Source organism: Mobula birostris, chromosome 3, assembly GCF_030028105.1.
Source record: "Mobula birostris isolate sMobBir1 chromosome 3, sMobBir1.hap1, whole genome shotgun sequence".
NCBI lineage: Eukaryota > Metazoa > Chordata > Chondrichthyes > Myliobatiformes > Myliobatidae > Mobula > Mobula birostris.
In genome coordinates, this window is record NC_092372.1 from 203,660,080 (window position 1) to 203,675,580 (window position 15,501).

At 42.2% G+C, this 15,501-nt stretch overlaps 1 protein-coding gene across 1 annotated transcript in view; it reads left to right on the forward strand.

Moving 5' to 3' along the window:
• adarb2 (adenosine deaminase RNA specific B2 (inactive)) overlaps nucleotides 1-15,501 on the forward strand; it is an 819,996-nt gene that overhangs the window by 607,409 nt on the left and 197,086 nt on the right. Inside the window, exon 5 of the mRNA XM_072252060.1 lies at nucleotides 2,977-3,091. Within this exon, the coding sequence (XP_072108161.1) occupies nucleotides 2,977-3,091 (115 nt within the window). The remainder of the gene's footprint in view (nucleotides 1-2,976; nucleotides 3,092-15,501) is intronic.

Sequence of the window (15,501 nt, forward strand, 5' to 3'; positions counted from 1 at the left end):
GTGATGTCAGAATCAGAATCAGAATCAGGTTTATTATCACTGGCATGTGACGTGAAATTTGTTAACTTAGCAGCAGCAGTTCAATGCAATGCCTAATATAGAAAAAAAACAAAATAATAATAATAATAAATAACTAAATCAATTACAGTATACATATATTGAATAGATTTAAAATTATGCAAAAACAGAAATACTATATATTAAAAAAGTGCAATAGTGTCCAAGAGCTCAATGTTGATTTAGGAATCGGATGGCAGAGGGGAAGAAGCTGTTCCTAAATCACTGAGTATGTGCCTTCAGGCTTCTGTACCTCCTACCTGATGGTAACAGTGAGAAAAAGGCATGCCCTGGGTGCTGGAGGTCCTTAATAATGGACGCTGCCTTTCTGAGACACCGCTTTTTGAAAATGCCCTGGGTACTTTGTCGGCTAGCACCCAAGATGGAGCTGACTAAATTTCCAAACCTCTGCAGTTTCTTTCAGTCCTGTGCTGTAGACCCCCCCCCCCACCACCACCCCAGTACCAGACAGTGATGCAGCCTGTCTCCATGGTACATCTATAGAAGTTTTTGAGTGTATTTGTTGACATACCAAATCCCTTCAGACTCCTAATGAGGTATAGCCACTGTCTTGCGTTCTTTATAACTGCATCGATATGTTGGGACCTGGTTGGATCCTCAGAGATCTTGACACCCAGGAACTTGAAATTGCTCACTCTCTCGAGATGTACTTTCTAAAGTGTGGTTACAATTGTAGTATGGGCCAAGTAAAGAAATAGCTGAGGTGTTTAGGTGCTACTGGAAAGGCAGGTTAAACCAGTGGGCCAGTGCATTTTTTGTGCGTGGGCATGGGACCCAGCCACCCCATTCCCTCCACCGTTCTCCTGCATTATTCCATTATTGCTCTTGCATGGCTTATGCTCATGATCTCAGTCAGCTGCATCTCTGAGAAAGATCAGAGCAAGAGGGTGGGGGTTTGTAGTCAGCTGAAGAGAGTGTGAGAGCTGGGAGGGGAGATGAGTGGTCAACATCATCATCGAATGGCTCCTGAGATGGTGCTATAAAAGAGACCTACAGTGATATGGCAGGGTGGGTGTGAGATGTACTTTAAAATCTTAAAAGGAACAAACGCAAGAAGATTCAGGCATCCAACTCTATGGCGATCGAACTATCATTACTGCAGCAGACTCAAAGCATGCTTCTTCTGAACCTGCCTCACATTATTCATAGAAAAAAAATCGGTGGGCAACACGCAAATTTTCGTGAGTGCTGTTTTATATCACCCCATACATCTAAGCATAAGTACATGATAACTATCAAAGGCCCAGAAATAACTTGCCATGAGAACCATGCAGCAAGTATGGTTTGGGGGCTACAGTTGCATAGTGGTCAATGTAACGCCATTACAACTCGGGGCATTCCAGAGGTCAAAGTTCAATTCCGGCACCATTCAGTAATGAGTCCCTGTACACCTTCCCTATGGAATGTGTGGCTTTTCCATGACAGCTGCAGTTGCCCCCACAGCCCAATGACATACCAGGTAGGTTTTGATCATTGTAAATTGTCCCATGATTAGGGTAGGGTTAATTGCGGTTGTGGAGATGCTAGGGCAATGTGGCTCAAAGGGTCAGAAGAATCTACTCCACACTGTGTCGCTAAATAAGTAAATAACCATGCAGTATCCAGAGATAGAGGGTACGCACTTCAGGCAGGTGGAAGGAAATTCAAAGGAGATGTAAGTTTTATACACAGAGTGGTGGGTTACATTGCCAGAGGTGGTATTCAAGGCAGATACAACAGAAGTGCTTAAGAAGCTCATGAGAGTGCAAAGAATCAAAAGGTAGACACAAGAATGCGCAAAGAATGGAGGAATATGGATATTGTATTTGCCGAATAGATTTTAGTTAAGTGGTTAATTATTAGTTAAATTAGTTTGGCACAACATTTGGGTTGAAGGGCCTATATAGTTCTATATTCCAAGTATGATTCTTTCATGTGGTACCCAAAGCATTCAAGCAATGAAAAAATTTCTAGGCCGGTGAATATATTTGAAAGGCTTTGAGACTGATTTGTTTTTTTATTTATTCTCTGGAAATATGTCCATAGGCAAACGCATATTAAGACATAAAGGATATTACATATTGATTACAAAATAAAAGAGGTCAAAAATAGAGATCTGAAAATCACTAGTCTTGGATGTGGAAACCATTCCAAACTATGACAGAAGTGAATATAATGAATTTAATAAAGTGCACCTCTTCTGAAGCAGTGGAAAAAAAGAAGCTAAGGATAGTAGCATTTCTCATTGTCAGGAGCAGGGGGCAAAACAAATTAGTATTTGGGATGTGCACAGCTTGATCTGCATTTATTAAATTCCATCGTGCCTATTTATACTTTAAGAAGAGCGTGGGAATTATTAATGTAAAAAAAACGATGAAGGGAAGATTAATAAAGGGCCATAACGTGTGACTGGAGACGGTGATACAGATGGAGAGTAACCAAAGGAATAGGCTATAACACACTGAGTGAATCAGGCTCATTACCTCGCTGCTCAAGGTAGAAAGCAACTCAACTGGTAAGTGAAATTATCTACCATTTAATGCAGGAAAAGAAAGTCACTTGATTTTCATTTTGTTCAACAATTGCTCAATTCACACCCTCATTTTTATATTAAATATAATTAAATGTATATAAATTACATAGCTTTATATAATTATATAAAACTGAGAGCTTCCATTTCTAGATTCTTTCCTCCTCTTGAGTAATTGTTGAACTAAAATGAAAATCAAGTAACTTTCTTATATATTTCTTATTGTAATTTATAGTTTTTCCTTATGTACTGCACCGTACTGTTGGTGCAAAACAACAAATTTCATGACGTATGCCAGTGATTCTGGTTCAGTATTTGGGCTTTGGTGCATATCATGAGATCACATCACAGCCGGTCTCATTGCAATGCATTGTTTCCATGTCTTTCAGGAATTCGCTGATGCAGTATTTCACCTGGTCACAGAGAAATTCAAAGAGCTAACAGACAATTTGACCTCTTCACATGCACGGCACAAGGTACTTGCAGGAATCGTAATGACCAAAGGTAAGAAAATTCGAAAACCTGGAGACAATTCTTCCTTAACGCAGAAGTGGTGCTTGAAGGATGCTTCCTTTTCTTTCCTTTTACAAACAATAAATAATACTCGACGTACCTCAATTCTCTTCCCTTTTTTCTCAGGGGCATTTTCTAAAAACAATGATAAACCTGATAAATAGATTGAAGAAATGGTGAAGGTAATGCCCAAGTAATATTCAGGTGTAATTATCCTTACCATATATGCCACGTGTTAGCGTGATACCAAGTGGTTACTAGTTCGAGCCTTGGCTGAGGCAGCGTGTTGTGTCCTTGAGCAAGGCACTTACTGCGACGACACTGGTGCCAAGCTGTATGGGTCCTAATGCCCTTCCCTTGTACAACATCGGTGGCGTGGAGAAGGGAGACTTGCAGCATGAGCAACTGCCAGTCTTCCATATAACCTTGCCCAGGCCTGCGCCCTGGAAACCTTCCAAGGTGCAAATCCATGGTCTCATGAAACTAATGGATGCCTATTAATTATCCTTACCGTAGCGGGGAGAACAGAAGATACGAGGCACCACGGCAGCATAGCTGTTAGCACGATGTAACTACAGCTCAGGGCACCGGAGTTCAGTGTTTGTAAGAAGTTTGTATGTCCTTCCGGTGTGCACATGGGTTTCCTCACAGTGCTCTAGACAGTCCAAAATTGTACCATTTAGTAGGTTCATTGGTCACTGTAAATTGTTCAGTGATTATGCTAGGGTTAAATAGGTGGGTTGCTGGGCAGTGTGGCTTGTTGAGCCAAAAGGGCCTGTTCTGTGCTGTATCTCTAAATAAATAGGGAATTGATAACTTACGTAGCTGCTGAGGATTGATAGAAAGTCAATAGATATTTCTCAATTATGCATTGAAGCAAGCATTAAACAGTAAGCTTATTTTGATGGGTAACTCCTATAACAGGTGTAGGTAACAAGTATAATTTCCAAAACTCCTAACAGCTTTAATACCCATGATTCTGAATTCTAGTAAATCCTTGCTCTGATAAGATACTTATTTTTTACAAGTCACATACCTGAACAAGATTGGTGAATTGTACCAGATAGTGATGTGCTTCCGGTTTGCTTTCCTGATTCAGATTGTATTCGTCACACGAACATTGAAACATACAATGAAATGCGTCAGTTGCATTAACAACCAACACAACTAGGGATGTGCTGGGAGCAGCCTGCACGTGTCCCTGAACATTCCTTTGTCAATACAGCATGCCTACAATGCTTGGTAGAGCAACACGGAACACAACAAGCAACAAAACAACAACAGCAAAACAAGCCCCCTTCTTCTCTCCCACACTCCCACACAGATTGACAGTCCTCCAATCCCAGGGCAGACTTCCGAACTCCAATCTCCAGTCTCCAGCCCTATTACTGCATTCATGAGTTAATGTAATGGTTGTCATTCCTGATCAGCCGCGTGGGAACAAAATACACGAGAGGCAAGCATTGATGGTAAAATAATGTCCAGATGCCAAAAGCGTAAAAAATTCATTCTGCATTTAACAATGTGAGCTTGCTCAGAAAGGAATGAAAATCAGAAAATCAATTTGAAACTCTAAGTTCACATGAATTCACAGATATTTGCAATATGGAAGAGTCTAGCACCGGAGGTACAGCCTCAGAATATAAAGACATACTTTTAGAACAGAGCAGCACACGCAATAAGTGCTGGAGAACGCAGCAGGCCAGGCAGCATCCATAGGAAGCGCCACAGTCGACATTTCGGGCCGAGACTCTTCGTCAGGACTCAACAGAGATGGGGAGGAATTTCTTCAAGGATGGTGAATCTGTGGAATTCATTGCCACAGATGGCTGTAGTGGCTAGCTCATTGGGTATACTTAAAGCAAAGGCTGATAGGCTCTTAGTAAGGGCGCCAAAGGTTACAAGCAGAAGGCAGGAGAATGGGGTTGAGAGTGAAAATAAATCAGCTATGATTGAATAGCAGAGCAAATGTGAGGGGCCGAATGGCCTAATTTGTTCCTATGTCTTATTTCATTCTCCGTTACACTCATATACATAAGAATGATAGTAAACAGTCTTGAACTTGAATCTTGAATCTTATAAATATTCCCCTCAAATATTACAACATAAAAATGCAAGATGCAGAGACAAAATAATACCCCTCCATCCTGCACTACAACTCTATATGATCATGGATGTGACATTTACCATTTGTACTCTGCTTTTTAATGCTCCTATCACGCTAAAATGATTTTGAGTATCTTGCTTGTTGTATATTTAACATATCAGTGATATTTGAGTAATATGGTAAATATATTATTTGATTAAGCATTCTTTGTTATTTACATAATTCATTACAGGTTATGTATAAAAGTACGTAAAAGGCAAACGTCATCATGCCACCAAGTGTCTTGCTAAAAGTAAAACTAAGGATGTACATGAGTTATCCCGGCTCCATGTTTTTCTTTAAATTAGTTTTATGTTTTGGTGTTAGAAAACATTACAGTGACGATGAGGAAGTTTTAAAGGAAGCTTAGACAATTACCTACCTGTTGATGTGCAGCAAGACATACGAGATTTTTAAAAAGCACAGTGAGAAATGGTCAAGTAAAAAAATAACACAGCACATGCTTCTTTGGGAAAGAACAGCAACAGTTGAGTTTTTTAAAAAAGGCAGAAATCAGAGAAATTCACAGGTTCATAAACAGTGGGTACAATCATAACTAAAAAAAGCTGAAACAGCTGGCTACATGAGAAAAGTAGACACGTTCGATTATACAAGAGATAACTGGATACTGTGTGGTGAGCAAATTTAACTGCAGTTTGAAGCAAATAAAATAGCCATTGAGAAGCAAGTGCCAGTTTTGCTGAGTGCATTGTGAAAGAGCAGTTGAAATCACTGTGTCAATGGAAACTGCAGCCAGAAGCACAATTGAGTTGCAGTCAGGAACGAAAGTGAGCATGAGCAACATTACAATGTCTAAACAGAAGCTACGCTGACTGAACAAATTCTGTTATCATTGTGGCAAAGGCTCACATACATCACAACAATGAAGATTTAAAGGCGAAACTTGCAGGAGATGTCATAAAGTAGGACACATACAGAGAACATGTCAGACAAAAATAAATGGACTGCACAGGGTAAAGGTAAAAAGATAAAAAGTCAAGATGCAGTTTCAAAAAGAACACTGCACTCTATTGATAAAAAATCTGATTCAAGATTCAAAATTCAAGGTCATTTATTATCAAAGAATGTGTGAATTGTACAACCTTGAGATTTGCTTGCTCATAGGTAGCCACAAAAAAGAAACTCAAAAGAACCCAATTTAAAGTGGAAAAAGAAGAATAAAAAATAAAGTACTAACACTCAATGCACAAGTGAAAGAAAAAAAATACAAATCATGCATGCAAACAATTGAAACAAACAACATTCCGAACCAAAAATGAGTCCTCAGATCCGAACCCCAGCACAGCCCGCAGTAGGCCCAAAGCCTCGCTTATCAATTCATCATAGTAGCAGGCATGGAGCACAGCAGCCGGGGCAGTCTTCATAGCCTCAGCACCATGGAAAGGACTATTGTGGAGAATAAGTGAGATCAGTTCTTATCCTGACCAACATCCTGTCTTTTCAATTTATCTGGGCCGGCATTTAAATTGACCCAACAACAGAACAGCGAAATGCTTCAGCACCCTGGAGAAAGAGAAGTAAAGATCGCGGAAATTAAGCAAAATTGACTCTCACCTCCAATCAGGGCCGGTGTTACAATAGTCTGAACAGCACACTGTACCTTGCACTAGGACCCAGGCACCACTACTGTGAAAGGCCCCAGGCCTAGTCCACACTGCCCAGCAACTTGATCTGGGCCTGAAGCCACACTCAAGCTCTTCAAATCAGCCAGAGCGATCCCACCTCACGCCCAGGCCAGTTGTACGAACATCGAAGTTGAGTCTCCTCTGCCCAGGCCGCAACTTCTCCTTACAGCACCCAGGGTGATCTAACCTTGCTCCCAGGCCAGCTGTAAGTGGAACGGAACTCTATCTGCATCGATTTATCCCCCGAATTCGTCTCACATTCACTTGCCACTTCATAGTTTGCAGCAATAAATTAACACAATTTATTTCAGAAAAGGTATTTTAATGATGTTTTTAGTTGAATTACTTAGCTTTTTGATGACCAAAGGTTCAAAAATTCAAAGGTACGTTTCTTATCAAAGTATACAACTCTGAAATTCTTCTTGTCCAGATGGCCACAAAACCAAGAAAGAAAAGAATGACAGTACAATCATCAACCCCGAAGTCCCTTGTCCCCGTACAAAACAAAATGAACAAAAATGAGACAGACACATCGACCCCCAAATCCCCCTCCCCACACACAAAAATACAAGAAAGATCGGGCAAAGAAACAAAGAATATAAAAAAACTATAAGACCAAAAAATATCTATAGTTCAAGTCCATATGTAAAATGCAGAAAACCTGGATAACATTCTCTGGGCACAGCGGCATGCCTTACCCCCTACAGCAGCAGAATGATCCCACCAGCAATCAAAAAGTCAATCTTCCTTTGCCGATAGCAGAGTAATACCCCAGCGATCAAAAGGCAGCCGCCCCTCTCTGGCAGCAGAGCGATTTCACCAGCAATCAAAAGACAGGCAGCCAGCACTCACCTTCCACATTCAACCTCCCTCGTCACTTTAATTAGCAAACAATGGAAGCTTTAATCAGCATAATGAAGTCGAACATCAGATTGCGCCTCATGCCGCAACCTTCTCGCCATGAGTTTCGCTCACGCTGTCTCTGCCTCCCAGAATCCTCTCAGAGAATGCAAAGTGCTGAAACACCCAAACGATCTCCAAACTGCAAATTACAGGCTCCAACAGTTCCAGAACCACATTCAAGACAAAAAAAAGCATAAAATACATATAAGAAGTGAAATATATGGTTTCATGATCTACCGAAGGAGCATTGTACACAGGCGCCATCTTGACCAGGAAGCTATCGCCCCCGTTCAAAAGAGTCAACTGAAAGTGAATGAAGCCAATTCTGCAAAAGTGAACACTGCCACAGCCATATTCAGGGATGATACTGGAAAACTTAAACATATCAAGGGTAAAATTTTGTTAAATGAAAATGCTGCATTCAAGTTTTACAACACCTGTCCGGTTCAATACACCATCTGTGATAAAGTAACCAATGATCTAGATCACCTGGAAGCTGAAGGAGTTCTTTCCAAAGTTGAGTGGGGAATGTCAGTGGTCCTGGTGGCCAAAAAAAATAGGTCTGTCAGGAACTGTGATGATCTTAAGGTCACCATCAACCCAATACTGAAAGTGGATCAATACCCTCTGCCCAGGATAGAGGATATCTTTCCAAACCTTTCTGGAGGGAAACACTTTGGCGAAGTGGACTTAGTTGAGGCCCATCTACAGATGGAGATGGAAGAAGAGTCCAAAATATTTTTCACCATAAACACTCGCAAAGGGCTTTATTGCTATAATAGGCTTTTTGTTGGAGTAACGTCTGCACCTGCACACTGGCAGAAAGCTTTGGACCAGGAGCTGCAAGGCTGCCCAGGCACTCAGTGTTACCTGGATGACATCATTGTTACTGGTGAAAATAACAAGAAATACCTCAAAAATCTCAGGACAGTGTTAAAAAGATTAAAAGATTACAGGCTCAGAGCACGACCTGATAAGTGTGAATTCTTTAAATCAGGTATCACTTGTTGCGGTCATACCATTGACGCACAAGCTTTACACAAGTGTGCTGAGGAAATTCAGGCAGTGGCGGATGCCCCAAGGCAAAAGGACATGCAACAGTTGTGGTTCTTTTTAGAATTTGTCCATTATTGTAACAGCTTCCTGCCAAACCTGGCAACTGCACTCCACCCCTTGAATTCATATCTGCAGATCATGAAGAAATGGCAATAGACAAAGTAGTGTGAGGTGGCTTTCCAAAAGTTCAAGGAAATGGTGGCATCAGACACTGTACTCACACATTACAATCCGCATTGTCCAGTGCAACTTGCCTGTGACACCTCGCCTTATGGTGTAGGTGCAGTCATGTCACATGTTATGAGTGATGGATGTGAACATTGTGTATGCTTACCATGGTAGAGAAAATTACATAACGATTGACAGAGAGGCCTTGAGTCTGATTTGGGGTATAAAACATTTCAACCAGACAGTTTAATCTCATTACTGGTAATCAACCACTAGTGTCCATTTTCAATCCACAGGAGGGTGTTCCACTAACAGCAGCAACACAACTAGAGAGAGGGGCTCTGTTTCTTGGACTCCTTTGAGCCAGGGATAACAAGACCATCTGATCCAATCTCACCCAATCACTGAATTCCTCCAATCTAGGCAGTATCCTGGTTAATATCTAAATTCTTTCCAATGCAATCATTTCCTTCTATAAGCTGGTGACCAGAAATGCATACAGTATTCCAAGTGCCAGCTAACCATTTACTTACCCCAAAGTTGCTCACCATGTTCCCTTGGAAATGTATGATTCACCCTTCATCATCCCTTGGTCTAAATGCTGGAGCTACCTGTCTAGGTAAGAGCTGTAACACAAGAAGTCGATTCAATGCAGTTTGAGCTAATTACAGTATAAATGCTGTCCTTTCCAGTTTTGACCAGATGCTAAAACAATGAATATTTTTGAGTCATTTGATGGAAAATAAATCAAATTTTAGAAGTACAAGATGTTCAGAGAACGATAATGTAAGATTCAGAAGCAGGAGCTGGCTATTCAGCCTCTCAGACCTGATCTGGATGATTTTTTAACTCAGCTTCTCTTTCTCATACTAAACCATTGCCTTACATCAAAAAAGCTGTCAATCTCTGCCTTGAATATACTGAGCCTCAACAGTTCTCTCGATTAAAGAATTTCAACTTTCTATTATCCCCTGAATGAAGAAATGTTTAATCAATTCAGATTTGAATAATTTACTGCCTATTTTAAGTCTGTGATCTCTGGTTCCAGCCACCCCAGTCAGAGGAAGCATCATCCTTGCATCAAGTCACGAGGATTTTTGTGTATTTCAATGAGATCACCTCCCTTTTTCCTAAACTCGAGAGAGCATTGGCTCAGTCTGCTTAATATCTGCTCATAGAACACTTCTATCATCTCAGGAGTTTCGTCTGGTGAACCTTTTTATAAACCTCTATCACAAATGTATCTTTGCTTAGGTAGAAAGAGAAAATCCATAACAAGGTTGCAGTTATGATCTCATGAACACAAATAAAAGCTTCCTAATTGTGTCCTGTATATTACTCATATATTATTCTGTACCTGTACTCGGTACAAGGACAATTCTATACATACTTCTCTGAGATAGATTTCATTCACATTTTTTCCATATTTCCATTTGAGGCAATCATAGTCTGTGACAATAAATGAAAAATGGTCACTAATAAATTCATTTTTAATCAGTTGAAATTGCCTTATCCAGTGAGTGGCTAGAATGTAGAACTCACAACCATTAGAAGTTAAGTTGCAGTGTTATGAAACTGGTTAGGCTCCCTCTAGGGTATTGCATTAATTCTTGCTGGCCCATTATAAGAATAATGTGGAGGCTATGGAGAGGGTGCAGAAGACACAGAAACATAGAAAACATACAGCACAATTCAGGCCCTTTGGCCCACAAAGCTGTGCCGAACATATCCCTACCCTACCCATAGCCCTCTGTTTTTCTAAGCTCCATGTAGCCATCCAGGATTTTCTCAAAAGACCGTATCATTTCTGCCTCTACCACTGCTGCCAGCAGCCCATTCCACGCACTCACCACTCTGCATTAAAAAACTTACCCCTGATATCTCCTCTTTACCTACTTCCAAGCACCTTAAAACTATGCCCTCTCATGCTAGCAATTTCAGCCCTGGGGAAAAGCCTCTGACTATCCACACGATCAATGCTTCTCATGATCTTGTACACATCTATCAAGTCAGTGGGTAGTGGGTAGTGGTTCCATATGTCACTACTACGGGGCATGACGACCCTGCCTTCCCTGCCTTATACGAGTCCCGGGCTCAGCTGGCTCCAGCTGACAGTACCCGGTATGGGCCCCTATCCAGGGTTACGGATCCCACTGCCTTGTGGGTATCTTCAGGGGAAGAGAAGACTAAGGAGTAAACGCTACACAAATCCGGAGTGAAGCCCCTAAGGCGCTTGGATGACATATCACGTCAACTCCCGGCAGCTCCTGCAGCCAAGCTTATACAAAATGTACTGCTTCGCATTCCTTTGGACCACATCAGCGAGACCAAAAGGGGGATCTTGATGTCTGGGCAGCCCAGGATCTCCATATTCATCGCCCAGGTCTGCGCCCCAGAGACGGGTGCATCCATTGTCTACTTAGACAGACGGAGCCATGATGATGATGATCTATCAAGTCACCTCTCATCCTACGTCTCTCCAAGGAGAAAAGGCCGAGTTCACTTAACCTATTCTCATAAGGCATGCTCCCCAATCCAGGCAACTTCCTTGTAAATCTCCTCTGCACCCTTTCTATGGTTTCCACGTCCTTCCTATAGTGAGGCGACCAGAATTGAGCACAGTACTCCAAGTGGGGTCTGACCTGGGTCCTATATAACTGCAACATTACCTCCTGGCTCTTAAACTCAATCCCACGATTGATGAAGGCTAATACACCGTATGCCTTCTTAACCACAGAGTCAACCTGCATAGCAGCTTTGAGTGTCCTATGGACTCGGACACCAAGATCCCTCTGATTCTCCACACTGCCAAGAGTCTTATCATTAATACTATATTCTGCCATCTATTTGACCTACCAAAATGAACCACCTCACGCTTATCTGGGTTGAACTCCATCTGCCATTTCTCAGCCCAGTTTTGCATCCTATCAATGTCCCGTTGTAACCTCTGACAGCCCTCCACACTATCCACAACACCCCCTACCTTTGTGTCATCAGCAAATTTACTATCCCATCCCTCCACTTCCTCACCCAGGTCATTTATAAAAATCACAAAGAGTAGGGGTCCCAGAACAGATTCCTGAGGCACACCACTGGTCACCGGTCTCCATGCAGAATATGACCCATCTACAACCACTCTTTGCCTTCTGTGGGCAAGCCAGCTCTGGATCCACAAAGCAATGTCCCCTTGGATCCCATGCCTCCCTACTTTCTCAATAAGCCTTGCATGGGGTACCTTATCAAATGCCTTGCTAAGATCCATATACGCTACATCTACTGCTCTACCTTCATCAATGTGTTTAGTTACATCCTCAAAAAATTCAATCAGGCTCGTAAGGCACGACCTGCCTTTGACAAAGCCATGCTGACTATTCCTATTCGTATTATGCCTCTCCAAATGTTCATAAATCCTGCCTCTCAGGATCTTCTCCATCAACTTACCAACCACTGAAGTAAGACTCACTGGCCTATAATTCACTGTAAAACTCACTGGCTATCCCTACTTCCTTTTTTGAATAAGGGATCAGCATCCTCAACCTCCAGTCCTCCGGAAACTTTCCCTTGCTCATTGATGATGTAAAGATCATTGCCAGAGGCTCAGCAATCTCCTCCCTCGCTTTCCACAGCAGCCTGGGGTACATCCCGCCCGGTCCCAGTGACTTATCCTACTTGATGCTTTCCAAAAGCTCCAGCACATCCTCTTCCTTAATATCTACATCCTCAAGCTTTTCAGTCCACTGCAAGTCATCCCTACAATCACCAAGATCCGTTTTCGTGTTGAATACTGAACCAAAGTACTGTATTCATTAAGGACCTCCACAATTTCCTCCAGTTCCATACACACTTTTCCATTGTCACACTTGATTGGTCCTATTCTCTCACGTCTTATCCTCTTGCTCGTCACATACTTGTAGAATGCCTTGGAGTTTTCCTTAATCCTGTCCACCAAGGCCTTCTCATGTCCCCTTCTGGCTCTTCTAATTTCATTCTTGAGCTCCTTCCTGCTAGCCTTATAATCTTCTAGATTCATATCATTACCTAGTTTTTTGAACCTTTCGTAAGCTCTTCTTTTCTTTTTGAATAGATTTACAACAGCCTTTGTGCACCACATAGCTTGTACCCTACCATCTTTTCCATGTCTCATCGGAACATACCTACTCAGAACCCCACACAAATATCCCCTGAAGATTTGCCACATTTCTTCGGTACGTTTCCCTGAGAACATCTGTTTCCAATTTATGCTTCCAAGTTCCTGCCTGATAGCCTCATTGTTCCCCTTACTCCAATTAAACGGTTCCCTAACTTGTCCGTTCCTATCACTCTCCAATGCTATGGTAAAGGAGATAGATTTGTGATCACTATTTCCAAAATGCTCTCCTACTGAGAGACCCGACACCTGACCAGGTTCATTTCCCAATACCAGATCAAGTACAGCTTCTCGTCTTGTAGGCTTATCTACATATTGTGTCAAGGAACCTTCCTGAACACACTTAACAAACTCCACCCCATCTAAACCCCTCACTCTAGGGAGATGCCAATCAATATCTGGGAAATTAAAATCTCCTACCACAACAACCCTGTTATTATTACCCCTTTCCAGAATCTGTCTCCCTATCTGCTCCTCGATGTCCCTCTTACTATTGGGTGGTCTATAAAAAACACCCAGTAGAGTTATTGACCCCTTCCTATTCCTAACTTCCATCCACAGAGACTCCATAGACAACCCCTCCATGACTTCCTCCTTTTCTGCAGCCATGACACTATCTCTGATCAACAGTGCCACGCCCCCACCTCTTTTGCCTCCCTCCCTATCCTTTCTGAAACATCTAAGGCCTGGCACTTGAAGTAACCATTCCTGCCCCTGAGCCATCCCAGTCTCTGTAATAACCACAAGACATTTAGCAGGATGAAGCCTGGATGGACACATGGTATAAGGCGAGGTTGAAAAATTAGAATTGTGCTCTCTGGCGCAGCAGAGGTCGAGGGAAAAACCTGATAGAAGCTGATAGGATGGCCTGGTAGTGTAACAGCTAGCACAATTGTTTTAAGCTCCCAGCTGTATGATCAGGGTTCGATTCCTGCTGCTGTCTGTAAGGAGTTTGTGGAAATCTTGAGCAACAGACACAAAAGTACCGGAGGAACTCAGCAAGTCAGGCAGCACCAGCTGAGGGGAACAAACTCAACTGCTCATTCATTCCCCTCCATAGATGCTGCTTGTAAGTTTCCATTTCATTATAAGACCATAAGACATAGGAGCAGAATTAGGCCATTCAGCCCATCAAGTCTACTCCACCATTCCATCATGGCTGATCCCAGATCCCACGTAACCCCATACACCTGCCTTCTCTCCATATCCTTTAATGCCTGACTGATCAGGAAATGAGCAACTTCCTCCTTAACTATACCCACGGACTTGGCCTCCACCACAGCCTATGGCAGAGCATTCCATAGATTCACTACTCTCTGGCTAAAAAAATTCCTCCTTACCTCTGTTCTAAAAGGTCACCCCTCAATTTTGAGGCTGTACCCTCTAGTTCTGGATACTCCAAACACAGGAAACATCCTCTTCGCATCCACCCTATCTTGTCCTTTTAACATTTGGTATGTTTCAATGTGATCCCTCCGCATTCTTCTGAATTCCAATGAGTACATCGCAAAGCTGACAAATGCTCCTCATATGTTAACCCATTCGTTCCCAGAATTACCTTCATGTACCTCCTCTGGACTCTCTCCAATGACAACAGATCCTTTCTGAGATTTGGGGCCCAAAACTATTGACAATACTCCAAGTGCAGCGTGTCTAGTGTCTTATAAAAGCTCAGCATTATCTCCTTGATTTTATATTCTAATCCCCTTGAAATAAATGCCAACATTGCATTTGTCTTCTTTACCAAAGACTCAACCTGTAAATTAACCTCATGGAGTCTTGCACGAGGACTCCCAAGTCCCTCTGCACCTCTGATGTTTGAACCTTCTTTCCATTAGATAATAGTCTGCACTATTGTTCCTTTTACCAAAGTGCATTATCACACATTTCCCAACACTGTATTCCATCTGCCATTTTTTGCCCATTCTTCCAATTTGTTTAAGTCCTTCTGGAATCACATTGCTTCCTCAGCACTACCTACCCCTTCACCTCTCTTAGTATCATCTGCACACCTTGCCACAAAGCCATCAATTCCATTATCCAAATCAATGACAAAGAATGTGGAAAGTAGAGGTCCCAATGCTGACCCCTGAGGAACACCACTAGTTACTGGCAGCCAACCAGAAAAGGCCCCCTTTATTCCCACTCACTGCCTCCTGCCTGTCAGCCACTCTGCTGTCAATGCCAGTACCTTTCCTGTAATGCCATAGGATTTTATCTTGTTAAGCAGCCTCATGTATGGCAACTTTTCGTCCCTCTTCCCTCCGGGAGAAGGTTCAGGAGCTTGAAGACTCGTACAGCCAGATTTGGGAACAGCTTCTTTTCAACTATGATA